We start from the raw sequence: 21142 nt of genomic DNA, 5'->3' as shown, positions 1-21142 counted from the left end.
GTTTCCTTTCTGGAACCACTACATTTGGAAGCTGGATCACCTGGAAGGTTCTCTGAGGGTATTATTTTCTCTCCTGTTTCCATCTGACTTTTGGTTCTACTTCCTGGGAGATTTCCTCAAACTTATCTCTTAAAAAAATTTTTTTAATGTTTATTTATTTATGAGAGAGAGAGAGAGACAGAGACAGAGTGTGAGTGGGGACGGAGCAGAGAGAGGAGACACAGAATCTGAAGCAGGCTCCAGGCTCCGAGATGTCAGCACAGACCCCGATGTGGGGCTTGAACCCACAAACCGTGAGATCAAGACCTGAGCCGAAGTCAGATGCTTAACCGACTGAGACACTCAGGTGCCCCTAATTTATCTTTTTTTTTAAAAAGTCATCTCTATGCCCAAAGTGGGGCTTGAACTCATGACCCCAAAATCAAGAGCTGCATGCTCTACTGACTGAGCCAGCCAGGCGCCTCCTCAAGTCGATCTTCTAATGCTTCTGTGGAGTTTCGTATACGTGTCATATTTTTTCACTTTCCCAGAGCATTTTTGTTCATTGAACATTCATACTCACGTACATAATGGTGTTCTGTTCAGATCTAATGCCTGTAGGACCTTCTCTAATTTGTTAGAGGACTGGCCACTTTCCCCAGAAAAGCTTCTTGTTCTCACCCTGAGGAGGGTTCTAGAAGACGCCAGCGGGGAAAGGGGGTCAGCCATCAGGATAGAAATTTCTTTGAATTGGGGTGTATGGGCGGTTCTGTCGGTTGAGCGTCTGACTCCTGAGTTTAGCTCAAGTCATGATCTCTTGGTTTGCAGGATCGAGCCCCATGTCCGGCTCTGCACTGAGAGTGTGGGGCCTGCTTGGGATTCTCATTCTCTCTCTCTCTCTGCCCCTCCCTTTGCTCCCTGTCTCTTCTCAAAAGTAAACACACATCAAAAAAAAATTTTTTTTAATGTGCATAGCTTGGGACACTTGGATGGCTCAGTCGGTTAAGCGTCCAACTTCAGCTCAGGTTGTGATCTTGCGGTCCGTGAGTTCGAGCCCCACCTCCCTCGGGCTCTGTGCTGACAGCTCAGAGCCCGGAGCCTGCTTCGGATTCTGTGTCTCCTTCTCCCTCTGCCCCTCCCCCGCTTGTGTGTGCATGCACACGCGCTCTCTCTCTCTCTCTCAAAACAAACATTAAAAAATAAACAAATAAAACATGAAATACATACACACGTTAAATAAACATTAAAAGAAAAAAAAAAAACCTCCCTTCCCTGTCGTTCTCAGGCAGGTTCAGGGAAGAGTGGAGGCAGACACACGTGCTTATCCACCGCGTTTGCTGGAACCTAAATGTTACCTCCTCTGACACCCCCAAGTGTGCCTCACGTGTGCCTGAAAGGGACCAGCTCGCTAATCAAAACTCACTCCACTCCCAACGTCTCTCCCACACCGACTGCCTGCCGGGCACATCGAGGACACGATTTCTAAACGTCACAGCGCTATGCGGTGCGCAGCATTACTCCACTCCTAGATGAAGAGACTGAGGTTCAGAGTAGTCAGGGAGCGGAAAAGCCTGCTGGACCTCTCTCTCTTGCTTCTGCGGTCCTCGCGGGGCACAGCTACCAGGCTCCCCTCAGGCGGGGGTCTGTGGCTACAAGTGCACTACCCACCCCTCCCCGGCCCGGGAGGGTACTGCCTCACCCTTGGTCCTCAGCTGCCTCCGGACCCAAATCCTCTCCTTGTCCCTTCCTCCTCCTACAGCACAACGGAGCCAGGTGGGTACCCTTCCCGAGCTGGGAGCAAGGCAGAGGCAATGGAAAAGTTTCCAGAGGGGATGGGTGTGGCACTGACCGCCCCACCTTGGTCAGCACAACCTCGGGACACCGGTCTCCCCGACGACCCCCGAGAGTCTGCTCACCGAGACCCCAGCCCGGGTGTGGCAGGCCTCGCCCTCCAGACGGAGGACATCAGCCTCTTCTCTTTTTTTGTTATAATCCTTCTTTACTTTAAAAAAGTTAATAGACTTCTTGGGGGCAATTTTAGGTCTATAGAAAATGTGATTAGGTGGCTTAGTCGGTTGAGCGTCCGACTGTTGATTTTGGCTCAGGGCATGATCCCAGGGTCAGGGGATCGAGCTCCGCACTGAGCCTGTTCAAGATTCTCCCTCTTTAGGGGCGCCTGGGTGGCTCAGCCGGTTAAGCGTCCGACTCTCGATTTTGGCTCAGGTCATGATCTGTTTGTGGGTTCGAGCCCCGCATCGGGCTTGACACTGGGGAGCCTGCTTGGGATATTCTGTCTCTCACCTGCTCTCTCTCTCCAAATGCGTAAACTTAAAAAAAAAAAATGAATAAATAAAAGAGAACACTCCCTGGCACCCACCCTCACCACGTGCCAGGCCCCAGCCTCCCCTTTGTGCCACCCACAGGTTATTTGGGCCAAACACCAACTGCATCCCAGGTCTCCCAGAGCAATGGTGGTGGGCAGGCCAGGCTCATCTGTTTCTCGGGGACTTTCCTCTGAGGAAGTCAAAACTGGTGACTCACTTCAAATGCACGCCTCTGCCGCAGATCAGGGTAGCGCCCACACGGCGAGAGAACAGGGCCCCCGGGCCGTCCAGCTCAGCTCTGCCATCAGGAGGAGGGGCGGGTGAGGGGGGGGCACGCCGGGCCCACGTCACAGGGCTGCTGAGGGCACGGCGAGGGGCTCACGGCCAAGGCCGGACCAACACCTGCCGGGATGCTGTGTTGGGGGGAGGGGGTGGTACTGATGGGAAGAAGGGCTGGCCGGGAAGAAGAGTTGCTCTCGGGAGATGAGGGGACAGAGGCCGGCGGCCCCTCGGTGGCCCTCCTGACGGTGTCCACAGCTGCTGATTTGACCAACCGCCAGCGAGAAGAACCTGGGGTTCAACTAGCCTGTGCAGCCCCAACACGGGCCAGCGGTGCCCTGCTCGCTCGGGACCACCCCCCGGGGCCCTGAGTGGTTCATTCAGCATCTTCCTGGCACCAGGCTCTGCGGTGGGCACTAGGGGCCCAGCCGTTGTGGACAAAACGGACAAGGCCCGTGGTCAAGGCGCTCTCGGCCGTGGCAGAAAACCGGCAGTGGAGGAGGAGGAAGTGAACTCCTGCTGTTAATCCAGGCGGTTGGAGGGGCTGGGCAGGGTGACATCAGAGGCCTCAATCTCCGAGGAGAGCCCATGGGGCAGAGGCCTCGCAGACGGGGTGCATCGAGCTGTGGGAAGCTCTGGAGGACAGTGTCCCCTGTGCAGGGACCAGCCCGGGACACTGGAGGAGAGGACAGAAGGCAGTTGCGGCCGGGCTCGGCCAGGGAGGGAGGGACGCCGGGTGGCCCGAGGGTGGGCGGGCAGTTGACAAGGGTCTGGGGGCCATGGGAAGGCAGGTGGGCCTTATCTCAGGTGAGATGGGAGCCTGTGGGGTGCAGGGACCTGGGTGGGGGCAGGGAGACCAAGGAGGAGGCGGGCCCTCCATCCGAGAGAGAGGAGCCTCCCAGGGGAGGCGACAGGATGGGGACAGATTCCGGTGTGTTTTCGAGACAGCACCGGGGACTTCCAGATGAGTCGCATGGTTGGGGAGGAGAGAAAAACAGGGCACAAGGCTGAGTCCCAAGTTCCTGGCCTGGTCACTGGAGAGGCAGGTGAGTGTTCACAAGGACGGGGAGGACGGGAAGAGCAGGTCAGGGACGGGGTGGGGGATAAACAGATGAGTTCTGTCTGGGGCATGTGTGACAGGCTGACCCGTGTCCCCTAAAAGAGATACATTCAAGTCCTGACTCCCCCGCCCCTCCCCATACCTGTGAATGTGACCTTATTTATTTATTTTCAAAATTTTTAAAAATTTTGTTTTAATGTTTATTTTTGAGAGAGAGAGAGAGAGAGAGAGAGAGCGAGCATGGAGGGGAGGCGCAGAGAGAGGGAGACACAGAATCGGACGTAGGCTCCAGGCTCCGAGCTGTCAGCACAGAGCCCGATGTGAGACTCGAACTCATAGACCTCAAGACCATGACCTGAGCTGAAGTCAGACACTCAACTCACCGAGCCACCCAAGCACCCCACCTTACTTATTTATTTTAAAGTTTATTTATTTTAGTTACTTATTTTGAGAGAGCATTTTGCTCTCTAGCAAGCGTGAGTGGGGGAAGGGCAGAGAGAGAGACAGGGAAAGAGAGAGAATTCCCAGCAGGCTCCACACTGCCAGTGTGGAGCTGGAACTCACAAACCACGAGATCATGACCTGAGCCAAAATCCAGAGTCGGATGCTTAACTGACTGAGCCACCCGGGCGCCCTGAATGTGATCTTATTATTATTAATTATATTATGTTTATATTATTTAAAGCTGAGGTCCTTCAGATGGGATTAAGTGAGGGGAAGTCATTAGCATGGGCCCTAATGGGATGTGACTGCTGTTCTTATAAGAAGAGGAGAGACACGGACACACGGAGAGAAGAGACTGTGTGAAGGCGCAGGGAGGGGCTGGGTGAGATGGCTGCCGGCCAAGGAATGCCACGGGATGCCAGCAGCCTCCAGAACCGAAGAGAAAGGCACGGAATGGGTTCTTCTCTTGATCCTTCAAAGAGTGAACGGCCCTGCCAGCACCTTTGACTTGAGATTGCTAACCCCCAGAACGGAGAGAAAACCCCCTTCCTGTAAAGGACTAGTTGGTGGCAGCTGTTAGAGCAGCCCCGGGAAAGTAACACACGCTAAGCAGGGATGCTGCGTAAGCACTTGATCTAAGACACCAGCCACCCCTGGGCAGTGGGACGCCCCATGTGTCCCGACTGTTCTAAGTCACAGGCCCAGATGGTTCCAGCAGGGAGACTGCACAGGGGGAGACGAGCCACGGCTGGACTTTGGACCTGACCCGAGGCAAGGAACACCTCCCTGCTGGCCAAGGAGGTAGGAGGAAAGCTGGGGTGGAGGGAGGGAGGAAAAAAGTGCTTCCAGAAGGAGGCAGGGAGACGGACGGTGGCCAGTTCTGTCGGGAGGGGACATAAAGCCAGGACAGGGAACCGGTCGCTCTAACTTGTACTGTGCAGATCTGTGGCAGCCTCAGTTTCCCCGGAGCAGAGGGTGCTGGACAGCAGGGGTGGAGACCGCGTGCACAGAGGGGGCTTTCAAGGGTTTAGCTGAAGGGAGGTCAGAGAAGTGGGCACGGCTGGAATAGACATGGGGCAGGGGCTCAGTTTTTGGGTTTTTTTTTTTTAATGTTTATTTATTTTTGACAGAGAGAGACAGAGCACGAGCAGGGGAGGGACAGAGAGCGAGGCAGACACAGAATCCGAAGCAGGCTCCAGGCTCCGAACCGTCAGCACAGAACCCGACGTGGGGCTAACCCATGGACCGCGAGATCATGACCTGAGCCGAAGTCAGACGCTCAACCAAATGAGCCACCCGGGCGCCCCTCAGTTTGTTTTTAAGGTGGGCGCAGCCGGGGCAAGCGCGTGGGGAGACTGGAAAGGGGGACCCAGAAAGGAAAAAAGAGGCCCCTGTGCAGGGGCGGGCAGGAGCTGGCGGCGGGGGCCCCAGACGGAGGGCTGAGGGTGGTGGGGAGTAGAAGAAGCGATCAGAAAAGCGTGGCTCATCGTTGGAGGAATTCCAGGCATGGATCAGAAAGGTTATCCGTGTGTGTGCTGGGGCAGGGGAGGGGCGGAAAAGGACAAAGGCAGGGCAACCAGCCCGTGGGCCCGAGCAAGTGGTTGACCAAGGAGGGCCAAGGACACCAGGCCGTCATGAGCTGCTGTGACTTCAGGGAGGCTCTCTGAGCTCCGAGCCCCTCACTGCACCTGGGACCCCCCGTGGCCGAGGGGAACACCCACCCTCCAAGGACTTTAAGGCTGGTAAGAACTAACACGCAGAGCTGACTTAGAGCACGGCTTCTAAACGCCCTGCACACCCGGCAGGTGAACTATTCTCCCATCTTACAGGTGAAGGGACTGAGGCACAGAGAGCGTAAATAAACTGCCCGTGATTCTTTAGCTGCTACCTGCACCTCAGGGGGTAGCGTTGAGGCCCCAGTGACACCAGGATCCATAGGTACCTCTGAAGAGCAACGTGACTTAAAGACCATAAATAATACTGCTCATGCCTTTGACCCAGTTCAGAAGCAGGTTTAACAGCTGGTGAAGCTAATACAGCTTCTGCACCGGCCTCCTCCAAGGCCCTGGGAAGGGCCCTGATAATGCATTTATAGGATCACATGATTTAGAAAATCCGCAAAAGCAGTTATATTTTTTTGATATTGTCTCCTGTCCTCAAGTAAGTTCCAGCCTCCACAGTCACCCACATCCAGCATGTAATTTTTTAAAGGGTGGAGTAGGGACAGGAAGGTGACGTAGCAGGTGTCCACAGCAGGCACAGGGAGAAGCGAGTCCTGGGGTCGGCTGAGCCAGCTGGGTCCTGGCCGTGAGCAGTGGACCAGGCTGCAGGACCGACCCTGGAGAAGCTGCACACTCCGGTGGGACGGGGGACACGTGGGGCTCCATCCTTTCGCTAGAAGCAAACCCCGGGTGTAAATTCCTCCCCCCCACCCAGACTCCACGGATATCCTGTTTCTAGCGCAGTCTCAGTTGGTAAGTATAAATAGAGGCATGGGTGGCTCAGCCGGATGAGCGTCCGAATTCGGCTCAGGTTGTGATCTCGCTGTTGGGGAGTTCAGCTGTGCTGACGGCTCAGAGCCTGGAGCCTGCTTCGGATTCGGTGTCTCCCTCTTTCTCTGCCCCTCCCCCGCGTGCGCATTCACACGCTCTCCCTCCCTCTCTCTTTCTCTCTCAAAAATAAATAAACATCAGGGGCGCCTGGGTGGCGCAGTCGGTTAAGCGTCCGACTTCAGCCAGGTCACGATCTCGCGGTCCGTGAGTTCGAGCCCCGCGTCAGGCTCTGGGCTGATGGCTCAGAGCCTGGAGCCTGTTTCCGATTCCGTGTCTCCCTCTCTCTCTGCTCCTCTCCCGTTCATGCTCTGTCTCTCTCTGTCCCAAAAATAAATAAAAACATTGAAAAAAAAAATTAAAAAAATAAATAAATAAATAAATAAATAAATAAACATCAATAAATGAATGAATGAATGAGTGAATGGCTATCACCTCCTGGCTGCGTGACTCCAGACCGGCTGTTTCCAGGGCTGAGCTCAGTTTCCTCATCTATGAAATGGGAGGGTAACTCCCAGCTTCTAAGGCAGTGGGCCGGACCCAAAAAGAGTAGGTACAGAAAGTGTTGGGCACAGCCCCCAGCGTGAGGGACGCCCCCAAGACCGCGGTAGGAAGTCAGCAAGGCCCATCTGCTTTGGTTGCCACCAGCCCTGCTGATGGGCTAGGGCCTGGCAGAGACTTCTAGAGCAGTGCCCACCCTGTGCAGGCTTGTATGCCCCCCTGCCCACTCCCTAAAAGGGAAGCAAAGGGAGTTCCAGACAGGATCAAACTGGGGATCAACCTCCCCGCTCCTGCAACCTGAGAACCAACCAGTGCTGGCCCATAACCCCCTGAGCCTCCACTTCCCACCCCAAAGAGGTCTCAGACCACACCCACGGCACTCACGGGACTCACCAGGCCCCGTGTAACTGTGAACACTTCACGTCCACCAGCTTTCTTAATGTTCTCAACGAAAGCAGCCCAAGGGTGCTTCTACGCCCATTTTGCTGAATGGACAGACGATGAATGAATGAATGAATGAATGAATGAATGAATGAATGAAATGGAAGAGGGCGAGGCTCAGTTAAGTGACTTGCCCAGCATCACAAAGGCGGGAAGTAGCAGCAAGGGCACCAACCTGTACCTGATCTCCCTATAGTGGTCAACAGCCAGCAGGTGCCCTTGGCCCCCGGGCACCCCCAAGACCGCTCAGTGAGACTGTATGCCAGCTTGCCCGGGTCCCATCAGCCAGGTGGGGACGGCTTCCCGGGGAGCTGTGGCAGCAACAGCAGAGCAACAGCCCCACCACAAGGACCCTGACTAGGAAGTCACAAGTGCCCCGAGAGTCTAGCCCCCTGTCCCCGGAGCTGCCACCGCAGCCCTCTGCCTCTCCCCTGCTCCACTCTTGCCCCCTCCCATCCTTTCCTCGTCAAGCAGCAAGCGGGATGCGCTTAAAGGTGGATCTGCCCATGCCATGGTCCCTCTGCAAATAGAGCAAACCCCCTCCACTCCTTCAGGGTCAAGCCTACACCAGCCTCATAGGCACAATGCTGCCCAGCACCATTGCTAACAACAGCTCAGCCCTGCTACTCTTTTGTTTCTCTAGTCTGTTCCCTCGGCTCAGCCCAAACACCAGCCTCGGGGATGCCCCCCACCAGGTCAAGCCTCTGTGATGGGCACTCACCCGGATCTATCAGGAAACACTGACGTCTGTCTCTCTCCCCTGATAGACAGTGAGCTGGAGGGCAGGGACCAAGTCTGGCCACGCCCTCCACCAGATCACCGAAGTGGGTAGTTCTGTCCACAGGGAAGCAGGTTGGGAAACCGGCCCCTGGGATGGGCAGACCCCAGAGAGATCACCAGGGTAGACAGACTCAGGAAGGCAGGCTGCGGGGGCTGGTTTGAGTCTTTGTAAGTTACTACGTAAGTTCTTAAACTTCTCTGAGTCTCAGTTTCTCCATCCACAAAGTGGGGATAAAATTACATCACGGTGTGGGCTTGAGGATTCAACAAGGCAATGGGTATAAACATTTCCTCTATTTCCCCTGCCCCTGCCCCAAATACCCTACCCAGAAGCCTCCAGGGGAAGCCTTGGCGTTGTGTGAGGTCCTCGGGGTAGGGAGGGAGAATCCCAGGCAACAATACTTTCCTGCAGTCCCCACGAGGGGACCCTGGAGCCCCCCAAACCCTTCCCCATTCAGCCTTGGAGCTCCAGGTATATGGTCCCCATAGTCCTGCAGAAGACTGATGAACACAGTCTCCCCCACCAGCTGACTCTACCCCCACTGGCTTCTCACACCCAAGCCCACCAGATGCCCTTCAGAGACTGCCTCGTGGGTTACTCTCTCCTTCCCAACACTGTGGTTCTTGAGGGGGGGGGCAGGGTCAGCTCTGGGGTCACCTCGGCCACCCTAACCCTGGGCTTGGTACAGCAGGAACATGACCCTGTCCTGCCATGACCTTGGCACCGCCCCCCCCCAGCCCAGCCCCGGCCCACAGCAGGTGCCAGGGAAACACTGCTTCATTTGGACTTGATGAATGAATCCAGATGATGAATCCAGACTCTAAAGGACTTGGGGGCCACTGCCCCTTCCAATGTGTCCCCAATGACAGGGACCGGCAGAGAAGAGGGGCCCCCGGCAGGAAGACTTGGCTGATGGTCCTTTTGGCTCCAAAGAGTGACCCAACTCTGTCCCCGACACCAATAGTGATCGTTGCGTTACAGCCTATTAGGTGTCTGAACCACCCGACCCTGCGGTCCTGGGCCTTTTCCTGGGGCATAGGAAATAGTATAGGCCTGGGGCATCCATGCTGGTCAACGGATAACACCATTGGGAAATACCATCGGGTGGGATCCGTGGATAAAACCAACAAGAGCTAACATGTATGGGGCACCTCCTAAGTTTCTGGCACCGTCTAGAGGCATTACACATATTCGTGCATCCCAACCCATTTTACAAATGGGAAGACTGAGGTCCAGAGAGGTTAAGGCGCTCGCCCAGGGTCACACGGCGACAGTCTCCAGAGCCCATTGGACCGACATCCCCGGTCACTCCGTGTGGTTCCGATGAGGACTGGGCGTCCCAGCCCGGACCCCCCCCCCCCCCCGAGTCCCCTCCCCACCCAGCCCCCGGGGTCCAGCTTGCCCCTGAAGGCGGGGCGGTGGAGGCAGCACTCACCAGCACACGGTCTCCCAGGCGCAGGTCCTTGTCGCCCCGCTTCACGGAGCCGCTGTCTGAGAGGTTGGAGCCCGACTCGTTGCCCGTCTTGACCGAGCTGTTGAGGACGCTCTCCCGCAGCGGGATGACCCGGCTGCTGAGCGGCGGCGTGGCCGTGCCCGAGTGTAGCGACAGGTTCTGGGCGGTCAGCGACTCCACCGAGTGGGCGTCGCTGCCCGAGCCCTCGGCCGTGGGCTGCCGGGTCAGCTTGGAGGGCCGCGTGAAGATGCCCTGCAGGGCCGGGCACTCAAAGTAGCGCACGCCGCCCACCGCGCCGTCGTTCTTGCCCACTGGGTCGTCCAGCACCACGCCGGCCCACTGGCCCGGCGCGAACTGCGTCTCGCCCAGGTACTGCACCACGCCTGGCTTCACGCCGTTCACCCACACCCGCTCGCCCACCGCGAAGTCCCCCAGGAAGTCATCGCCCACCTCGGCCGCCTTGGGGCCCGGCTTCTCGGCGGCGGGGGGGGCGGCGGTGGCGGCGGACGGGCCCGAGGCCTGCTTGTGCAGGGGGGAGCCTGCGGGGCGGGAGAGAGGCAGCGGTCAGGGCTCCGGGGTGCACGGTGAGAACCGGGAGGCGCCCCCCGCGCCGGCTGACGGGTGGGGAAACTGAGGCAGGCACGGCCCGGGGGGGGGGGGCAGCACGGCCTTGGGCGTCCCCGAGGTCTCTCCCTATCTCCCAATCCCTCCAGAAGGTTCAAGGATTAAAAAAAAGCTCAGGGGGCACCTGGGTGGCCCAGTCGGTTAAGCGTCCGACTCGACTGCAGCTCAGGTCTTGCTCTCACGGCTCTGTGAGTTCGAGCTCCGAGTCGGGCTGGTGCACCGACCAAGCGGAGCCTGCTTGGGATTCCTCCCTCTCTCCTTCTCTTTGCCCCTCCCCGGCTTGCGCTCGCTAAGTCTCTCTCAAAAATAAATAAGGAAACTTAAGAAAAAAAAAAGGGCAAACTCAGGAAAGCACCTCCTCAGAGCCTCACCTTTCACAGCTCAGGGTCACTCAGGATCGAGGGCCAGGAATGAACCCATTCTCGAGGGTTACAAACTGCCACCTCCCCCTCCCAGCAGGCTCAGGCTCCTGGCTGTTAACCTGAGACCACTCATGGCCCGCCACCAAGGGGAAGTGGTCTCTGTGTCCCCCACCCTGCACCCCAGCCAGCTCGGGGCCCAATACAAACGGCTCCGACCCATTCCTTGACAGCTGGGGACAGCCACAGACACCTTGGGGCAAGGAAGGAGCCAGAAAAGCCTCTTGCTCTGCTGCTGAGTCTCCCCTCCCTGAGCTGCAGCCCAAAGCATCAGGACTGCATAGACCAGGAAAAGGGGGGAGGGGGAGGTGCATGGGAGACAAGTCCTTCACTTCCAACATCCTGGGGCTGACCTCTGGGCTCTCTCTGCCCTGACCCAGCCCCTCTTTAGAAGAAGAATGACCCTGAGGCTCAGAGAGGCCAGGGCCTTGCCCAGAGTCACACAGCAGAAATGGGACTCAAACCCAGGGAAGGGGCCTGCCCCCTGGGCCCGGGCCCTGACATGCTACAGACGAGGACGTGGAAGGCAAGAGAAGCAACTTGTTCAAGGTCACTCACTTGTTCAAGGTCACATGCCTTATGTGTATCTGGGCCCCACGCAGGGCCTCCTGTGCTACGGGGCTCAGGAAACTTCCCCATTTGCACCACGAGGTCTGGAGGCTGCCCCCCACTTCCTGCGAGACTCAGCATCAGGCAGAGAAGGACCCACCTTTCTCTGCTCCAGAGGCTGATGCGTTTGTGAAACAGTGATGCGTATGTTTCTAGTCCTTTCCAGGGGCAGCCAGTGAGGGGCTACAGGGAAGCAGCTCCCACCAGCATCTTCCTTTCAGCCACGGCCAAGAGACCCTGGGCCCAGGCCTGGCAAGGAGCTCAGGACTGGAAGCCAGAGCTTCTAGGCGCTGGGGAAGCCACGTAACTCGAAGGCCCAGCCCGGAGTCAAGACCAAGCATGTGGTTCTCTCTCTGGGGCACTGGTGGCGGGAATGGGGGAGCACGTGGCACCCGAGGCCTGGACAGCCGGGATGGGGGGGTCCTGACAAAGGGGACCTCTCAACTGTGGACTGGGCTCTTGGGAGATCAACGGGCTCCGTTGCTGAACTTGACTAACAACCACGGTGATCAACCCACTAACTGATGCTCTGTGCTAAGGGCCTGACATACAGTAGCCCGTCTGACCTTCACGGTTAATCTTGTGAAGTCATTTTGTTATCCCCCCTTTACAGATGAGGAAAACTGAGGCTCAGAGAGATCAGGCACTTTTACCTAGGTTGCCTGGCTAGAGGCCTCTGGCTCTTGGTGTAGGGTACACACGTGTATTAAACCAAAAATAGACCACTAAGCACCTGCCAAGCCAAGCCTCAAACTACAATCACCCCAAATCTTGGACTCCCTTGAATGAACCCGTTTTCCAGAATCTGGCCAAACCCTACAGTTCCTTATAAGCAGGGAACAATCTTGTCTTTTACTCCATCCCATGTAGAGACGTCCCCTTTGCTTCCTGTTAAGAGAAGACCCCTAGGCGGGACCCTGGAAGGGGGGCCCCCCCAGGCTCTCTTCCACCACTGAGATGCCATGAGGCAGAGGCCTAGCCCCACCTGGGTCTCCTCCTCATCTGCACCTTGGTTTCTGGGGCTGTTCTCGGTGCCTGGCCCAAGCAAGGGCACAGTGAGGGCTGACTGTGATGTTATTTTGATAACAATGATTTATACGAAGACTAAAGAATTAAAAAAAAAAAAAAAATTAAGGGACACTTGGGTGACCCTGTCCATTGAGTGTCTTGACTCTCGGTTTCAGCTCAGGTCATGATCTCATGGTTCGTGGGTTCGAGCCCCGCGTCGGGCTCTGTGCTGACAGTGTGGAGCCTGCTTGGGATTCTCTCTCTCCCCTTCTCTCTCTGCCCCTCCCCTGCTCACGTGCTCTCTCTCAAAATAAATAAATGAACTTTAAAAAGTATTTTTAAACATTTAAGAACCACAAAGGGTCCCAGGAGGCAGAAGAAGGGCTCCCAGGCAGGTTCTGTTGACCTTGGGAACCCCACAGTGGTTCTCCCACTCACCAGATCAGGCGGGCACCTTCCTTACGAAAAGCCACTCTGAAAAGCAGCCGGAGGAAGCCACATACTGGAGTATGGCCCAGCCCCGGCCCCCATCATAACCATGCCCAAGGTGCTGTGGTCCATCAACGAGAAGAGTCGGGCAGCTACCGGTCTGGATCAACGGGCTGGATACTTTCTCCACGTTACATTCTTTTAGATTTTTTTAAAGATTATTTATTTATTTTGAGACAGAGACAGCATGAGTCGGGGAGGGGCAGAGAGAAAGGGAAAGAGGGAATCCCAAGCAGGCTCTGCACTACCAGCACAGGGCCCGACGTGGGACTCAAAGTCACGGAACCACGAGATCGTGACCTGAGCTGAAACCAAGAGTTGGACGTTTAAACGACTGAAGGGGCGCCTGGGTGGCTCAGTCGGTTGAGCGTCCGCCTTCGGCTCAGGTCATGATCTCACGGTTTGTGGGTTCGAGCCCCACATTGGGCTCTGGGCTGACAGCTCGGAGCCTGGAGCCTGCTTCGGATTCTGTGTCTCCTTCTCTCTCTGCCCCTCCCCTGCTCACGCTTTGTCTTTGTCTCACTCTGTTTCTCAAAAATAAATAAATGTAAAAAAAGAAATTTTTTTTTTAACGACTGAGCCATCCAGGCGCCCCCTCTACGTTACATTCTTATCATGCAGATGCTCTTGTCCAAAGTTACCCAGGCAGGAGTCAGGCCCAGCTGGTCTGGCTCAGAGCCCTCCCCCTCAACAGCTCTCCCACAAGGCTCGCATGTGTGGCACCTGCCCTTCCGGTATCTGTTTCTAGAACACGTGCCTGTGCCCAGCGGCTCCATGATGTCTGCTAACTGGCCTGGGCAGCTGTGACGCAGGTGAGCACCTGTGCCTACACGGCCTCTTTGCTCAGAGCACAGAGGAGGGTCCCAGGTCGAGGGGAACCCAGTGTGGCTCTTCTCGGTCAGAAGCTGCCCACACAGCTGTCCTCCCCAGCTGTCCCGAGTCAGGCAGACCCTCAGGTAATCTTTCTTCCCCACCCGCCCCTTCTAAGGTCATAGGCCCAGAGACCAGTTGTTCTAACAGCTGCTAAAATCCAGGTCCCAAGCCCCTGGCGACGGCGCGCGGGGGTTTTGCTTCATTTTTCCTCTTCGGTGCCCTTGGCGGCCCCAGCCTCATGGGACAAACCCTCATCAAATTCCCCCCTCACACCAGGAAGCTTCCAGAGACCAGGGCTTGGGGAGGCATGGAAAACAGGGATAGAGTCCCCTTCCATCCAGGGAGCCAGGCCTGGCCAAGCCCCTTCCTGGACCTGCACCTGTTTCCCCACAGGACGGCAAAGGGCGAGGGCAGAGCGGCCAGGACCTGACAGTCTGTGCATCCCTCCCTGTTCTCCCAGGGCTGTCAGACCTGGCCGGCTCTCCCCTCACACCCACTGTCACACCCACCGGGCTCTGAGGCAGGTTCCAGAAGCTCCCTGACGGCAGGGCCTGCCCCGCCCCCCGCCCTCGGAGCCTCTGCAGAGAGCAGCCTGGCCCGGCAAGCCCCCACGAAAGCGAAAGCGAAAGGCGGCAACAGACTTAAACCTCATTTGAGCACTTGGTCCTTTCCCCAGACTCCAGGCACGAGGGAATCTACTGCTGGTTTCAAGTTCAAAGCAGGACTTTGAAAAAAGGGCTAAGGGGCGTGGGGTGGGGTGGCGGCAGCTGGCGGCCTGTGGGAGGACGCACCCGCCCCTCCCCCGGCGGGGACTTGGGTCCCACCCTGCCTCAGGAAGAGGGGACAGGCCTTCCAAACCCCAGCTCCCAGGGACCCAGTTCTCTGAGCACCCAGGGTCAGACGCTAGGGACTACAGGCACGGCCAAATGGGGGCTCACACCGGGGTGGGGTCCAGATAACAAGAGAACCGCAGCCACAACTCAGCTGGCCACCTCCCTGACTAGAAGGAACTAGATCCGTGGGGGCCTGGGGCTGGGGAGGGAAGGTTCACTGTTCTAGCTTGGAACGCTCTTCTCCCTCTAGAGGCAAACTCCCGTCCCCCTTCGGTCTCCCCAGGGACCCGCCTCCCCACCATCGCTCGCCTCTCCTCCGGTCACTGGCTCCCCATGTGCGCCACGAACACCCCCCAGCCCGCAAAATGACAGCTTCCTCTGTGCTGTCGGCTCAGAGCCTGGAGCCTGCTTTGGATTCTGGGTCTCCCTGTGCCTCTGCCCCTCTCCTGCTCACGCTCTATCACTGTCTTTCTCTCTCAAAAATAAATAAACATTAAAAAAATATTTTTTTTTTGAACAAAAATAATTAGCTCTCCAGGAGAACAATAATCCTGATTTGTAGAGTTTGCCGATTTCCATAACGTAAATTCTCCCACCATGGTCAATTTCAAGCTACCAGCATGATGCCACTGAACACGGATGTGGAAAGAGATCATATGGTGTTTCTACCACAGAGCAATAACCTTAAAAACACAGATACTATAAAATCCTACCCGTAGTAAAACAGAAATATTTCACCAGTAATAAAATGGTGGTATAAACACTACTAAAAGCACTAGCAGAAGTCATGAGCTTTGAGTATTTATGACCCATGTTCTTAATAGAATTTATTAAATTGTAAGGTCACACAATCTAATTTTTTAGGGAAAGGCTGCCTTTAACATCTGGCTCGTAAAATTCCTGACAATTTCACCATGGGTTCTTGTGAGCCGATATGGGCCGGTGCCAGCCCACACCCTGGACAGGTGGCCAGCCTCAAAACCCACCAAAATTCTCTACAGACGCCCTGAATGACAGGCAGGACAGAAGGCACACAAGCACCAAGTCTCTGACCCGTCTCCAGTGCAGGGAGTAGGAGGGGAGGGGCGAGCTGCAGGAGGTCAGGACCTGGGGAGCCCTGATCTACACGGTGCCCCCTACGATCTAACCCACGCCTACACCTTTAGCTACTTACACGCTGCCACACCCCTGCCTTCCTGAAAGACGTGAATACATTCTCCTCGTAAAAGATCCAAATGACACAGGAAGATACAGTAGAAGTAGGGCCCCAATTTCTCTCTCCAGTCCAGATCCCTTCCCTACTGCCAGACCTGCCCCTTCCAGCAGTTGTCCCTTCTAGACCTGCCCCTTCCAGCAGCATCCCCTCGACGTCCCCTGGGATCTCTCACACTTGACGTTCTCTCACACTTGACGTTCTCTCACACTTGACGTTCTGAACCACAGTGATCCCCTCTCCAAGTGTGCCTCCTCTGTACCCCTCATCTCTGGAGTGCATCCCCAACACCCACTTAGACCACAAATCTTCCTTGCTCTTTCCCCTACTGTTACCCTCCATCCAATTATTCATCAGATCTCGCAATTCCACAGAAGAAATAACTCTGAAATCCACACCTCCCTCTAGGGTCTCAGAGGGCCCTCCTGAGATCAGGCCTGCAAGATTCCACACAGCTTGCCGCAGAAACCTCCAGAAGGGTCTCTCTCAGCCTCCAGCACCCCCTGCCCTGCTTCACCCCTCTCCAAAGCCATCCGGGACCCCCGCTAAACACAAACCCACTCGCGTCATCACCCCCGACCCTGGTCATTTCAACTCTAGACAGGGAATACTTTCTAGTTTAACCTTGGACGGGTATAATGAGCGTGTGTTAATTTGGTTAATAAAATGTTTTAAAAGTGAAATACAATATTTTCAATAAGAAAAAATTAAGTAGGGAGTGTCATCTTTGGTCCATTTCCCAAAGAAATAATTTAAACGAAGAAACGGACATACTGACTTGTCATTCACAAGAGAGACAACAACAGAAATCCCTGGGGGCACCTGGCTGGCTCAGCTGGTGGAGCATGCGACTCTTTGACCTCAAGGTTGTGAGTTCAAGCCCCATGCTGGGTGTAGAGATGACTTAAACATAAAAAAAAATCTTAAACAACAACAGCAACAAGACCCTGAATCTAAGTGCCCCCAAATACGGAAGCAGTTATATAAATTATGGTCAAGTCTTTCAGATTCTTTTTTTTAAAAAAATTTTGTGGGGCGCCTGGGTGGCGCAGTCGGTTAAGCGTCCGACTTCAGCCAGGTCACGATCTTGCGGTCCGTGAGTTCGAGCCCCGCGTCGGGCTCTGGGCTGATGGCTCAGAGCCTGGAGCCTGTTTCCGATTCTGTGTCTCCCTCTCTCTCTGCCCCTCCCCCGTTCATGCTCTGTCTCTCTCTGTCCCAAAAATAAATAAACGTTGAAAAAAAAAATTTAAAAAAAAAAAATTTTGTAATGTTTGTTTATTTTTGAGAGAGAGAGAGAAAGAGGGAGAGAGAGAGAGAGAGAGAGGGAGAGAGAGAGAGAGAGACAGAGCATACGTGGGGGAGGGGCAGGGAGAGAGGGAGACACAGAATCTGAAGCAGGTTCCAGGCTCCGAGCTGTCAGCACGCCCCAAGTCTTTCAGATTCTTGAGCAACTTTAAAAATACTTCTCCCAGGTTATACAGAAAGGTGTTTCTGATATGATACTTGGGCAGAAAGGAGGGCTCAAGGGGCGCCTGGGTGGCTCAGTCGATGACACGTCCAACTTCGGCTCAGGTCATGACCTCGCGGTCTGTGGGTTCAAGCCCCTTGTCATCGGGCTCTGTGCTGACAGCTCAGAGCCTGGAGCCTGCTTCAGGTTCTATGTCTCCCTCTCTCTCTGCTTCTTCCCCACGCATGCTCTCTCTCTCTCTGGCTCTCTCAAAAACAAATAAACATTAAAAACAAATTTGTTTAAAAAAAGAAAGAGTGTCCTAACATAGACATGGATGCCTAGATGTGGGTGGTGGGAAGAGAAAACGCGATAAAAAGATACCAACTTTACAAAAACACAAGAGGGGCCTTGCAGGGCCTCACAGACACGGTATGTCATGAACTGAAGGGTGTAATGAAGTCTGCCCTCTGTCCCTGAAGGCCAGAGGGAAAAAAGCATGCCTATGTAAGACCCAGTCCCCCAAGGAAGCAAGCATTCCCTAAATGTTCTACAGACCATAGTTCCACAAAGGGATAACAGATATTATGAACATAAACACTGAACCTCCAAATTCAAAGAAGATTGAGAAATTGTAGCTTAAATAAAGTTGAGGTTACTTTGCTGCAGGACTTGTCAGAGCCTTTAACGTGCTAATGAGCACCATGACTGCTTAAAGGAGGTGACGATATGATTCGTCATCCAAAACCAGACACCCTGAAGAGAAAGGAGGTGTTATTACTATAGCGTCGTGCCATGACCACAGACATAAACTAGGGCTGTCCCAGACAGAACGGTCACCCTGGCATTTTCCTCTCTGTGTCACCTAAGGATACCCTGCCTGTCCATCACAGCAGCTCCAACATTCTTCACTGGCACAGCCACTCTACAGGACTCTGTTTTCCCTTGGTTTGCACAGGCTGCCTCCCAGTCTGCTAGGGTATACATCTGAGTCCCACACCGACTCCCCTCTCCATCCTCGGAGCCTGGGACCAGGCCGAAATGCAGACTGGCCACAACACTGACCTCCCCTCCCCGGGGGCCCCAAAGCAACATGACATAAATGCCGCACAAACCCCAAAGCAGCCTTCTGCTCTAAGCCCTCTCCTGTCCCCAGCAGATGCTTAAGGCAGAGGTTACGAAGGAAGGGACAGGGTCCCCATCGCATTCCTCAAGGGTGCCGGCTTTCCCACCGCGAACCTCCCAGTCCAGTCCACTCCCCAGTCAGTCCTTCTGACAGAACCAGCTAATATGGCCTCCAGGGAGGACTGAGTCCACCCCCCTCCCCTGGCCCACCCTCTGTGGCCACACAGGCCTGGCATCCACCTGCTACACTGCCTTCAGCCATCCCTCCCCGAAGAAGGAACCCTCTATCCGCCCACTCCAAGGTTGTGCCCTGTCCCAAGGGTTGTTCACTGTTCCTTCCTGAGCCAAACTGAACTCAGAAGGCCCCTTCGGTTCCCCCTACTCCCGAACCAGGAGGACAGAGCCCCCACCCACAGACTCAGGTGGGGACCCAGGAGGAGAAAGATGTGGGAGGCTTACCCTGGAAAGAGCAGAGCCAGCTCCCCATGGAGAAGCCCTGCTCCGGCCACAGCACGGCAGACAGGCGCGGGCAAGATGGGCCCCTGCGCGTCCCCCCCACCCCGGGTCGATACTGGGCGACGTCAGGAGCATTAGGAGGCTGCCCCACCCCCCACCTGCCCTGCAGCCCAGCCACAGAAAAGCTCAGCTTGGCTTTCCCCATCCTGATGCCATTAAAAAGTTTAGGATGTGGTTAGGGGAGGAGGGCTGGAGAAGCTGACCTTGAAGGGAGATGAGTGCTGCCTGGGGCAGGATCAAAGGCGGGAGGTCTGTCCCCGTTCTGCCCAGGTTTGCACGGCATCTGGGACAAGTCACTGAAAACACGGGCAGGATGCCACCTGCTCTCCCAGGGAGCCGGGCACCAAGGTGAAAGACATAATCGTCCAGGAGTGGAGTAGGGTAGGGCCAGTGCCTAAGGCTACAGGCCAGCTCCAAGCTCTGCCGGCCCCATCTCGGGCACAGCAGGCTGGCTCCCGTGTCTGCAGCGCCCACAGGGGATGAAGGACATCGGGCCCCAGTTCCATAAGCCAAAAACGCTCTGGGACCAGCCCTGTGTAGGCCCTTTCCGGGGGATCACAGTATAGGAGGTGAACCCTCTAAGCCCCGTGTGGCCCGCTCCCTGCCTGAGGGGAGCTCCCATGCACACTCATCCTTGACCTCCTATGTCCTGGGTCCCCAGCGTGAGGAAAGGCCACAGGCGCATTGGGGGACAGCTGTGGCCAGCCTACGGAGAACAGATCACTCCTCCCACTTGCCAGCTGCCCAAGACAGGAGCCGAGTGTGCGGGGCTGGGACTGAACTGGGGGTCCCGGCCACGCCTTCCCTGTGGCAGGGCGGCAGGTACCGGCGGCCTGAGCCAGCTTCAGCCCCAGCCCAGAGTCTCCATCCCAGCGCCACCACTCCCTGGCCCTGTTATTCTGGGCAACTTCGATGACAGCTGAAGCCTCAGTTTTCCCATCCTTAAAATGAGAGGAAGAGTTATCCCACTGGGTTGTTAATGAGCAGAAACATGGTCAGACGCCTGCTTGTGAAGTAGAGGGTGGCAAATGCCGAGCCTTCTAAATGAGATGCCTCGGGGCCGGGCCACAGTACAGGGGGTGGGAGAGGCCCCTCAGGGACCTGCAGGGGAGGGGCAGGGGCGGAGGGAGCACGGCAGTGACCTAGGATCGGTCCCTTGGCCCAGCAGCCCTGAGCCTCCCCATGTCACCGTGGCCAATCTTGCTGGCCTGGCCTGCCTCCACCTGGCGCCCAGAAGCAGGCCCCAGGGAAGGGCTGAGGGCCCCTATCTGTCCCTTCTCTCCCACCATCACAGGGCCCTGGTGGACCCTGCCCGATCCCCACAGACGGCTCCTGACTTGAAGGGAGGGCTGTTCCCCAGCAGCCAAGACTGCCGCCAGCCTAGAGGCCTGGACCCCCTTCTCCCCCCTCAGGCCCAGGATACATTGCAAAGCCCCAGGCGGCCCTGGCACCAGCTTCCAGCTCTCTGCTGGGGCCCTGGGGCCCCGGCGCCTCCCCTGACCCATTCCCAATACTCCCCCCTCGCCCACTCGAGGTGCTCTCCAGCCCCCAGGCATCTCAAGACTCAGGACCTTTGCAGACGCTATTCCCTCTGCCTGGATGCTCTTCCCCTAACCTCGGCTGGGTTGGTTCCTGCTCGTGGCTCAGATCTTTGCACCAATGTCACCTCCGGAGCGAGACCCTCCCTGACAGTCTGATCTGAAGCAGCCTCCAGGGGTGTGCCCCATCCTGTCTGGCCACGCTGCCCCTGACCTCTCCAGTCTCTGCCCACTGGTGGGGCCCAGACCCCGCCCTCCTGCACACCTGCCGTTATGACCACCTCCGGGCCCCCTCCCGCCCTCCCCCCCGGGAAGACAGTCCCCCTCCAATGGCCCCCTTGTTCCTGCCGCTTCCTGTGTGTCACAGCTCTGGGGACTGACACAGCTCCCCTCCCCTCCCCAATCTCCACAGGGCGGGAGGTAGGGGCATCAGTCCAGGCCCGGCCCTTGGCCAGACCCTCTGCCCGGAGGCTGAGCTCATGCTTTGGGAGGCAGCCATTGCCCGATTCCCAGAGCAGAGCCTAGTACCCCCTCAATCCCCCACCCCAGGCTCCAGCCTCCACCAGACTCACCTCTGAGGCCCCAGTGTCCCCCACACAGGGTCCCAGCCTCCTGCAGGGGTGGGCAGATGGCCAGT

General features: G+C 56.4%; 1 protein-coding gene across 6 annotated transcripts in view; it reads right to left on the bottom strand.

The window, feature by feature from the left end:
- Nucleotides 1-21142, bottom strand: part of CLIP2 (CAP-Gly domain containing linker protein 2) — a 75315-nt gene that overhangs the window by 30402 nt on the left and 23771 nt on the right. For all 6 annotated transcript variants that reach the window (XR_006964032.1, XM_047089105.1, XM_047089103.1 and 3 more), the window contains one exon: nt 9794-10350. Coding sequence is in view for 5 of the 6 variants with exons in the window: in XM_047089105.1 (XP_046945061.1) it covers nt 9794-10350 (557 nt within the window). In the remaining variant the exon portion in view is untranslated. The remainder of the gene's footprint in view (nt 1-9793; nt 10351-21142) is intronic.

Source organism: Lynx rufus, unplaced genomic scaffold (assembly GCF_022079265.1).
Source record: "Lynx rufus isolate CCGP_SWC_20201006 ecotype Redwood Valley unplaced genomic scaffold, mLynRuf1.p SCAF_27, whole genome shotgun sequence".
In the NCBI taxonomy this organism is placed as follows: Eukaryota; Metazoa; Chordata; class Mammalia; order Carnivora; family Felidae; genus Lynx; species Lynx rufus.
The sequence above is the reverse complement of the archived record's forward strand: the minus strand, read 5'-3'. Positions and strand labels throughout refer to the sequence as shown.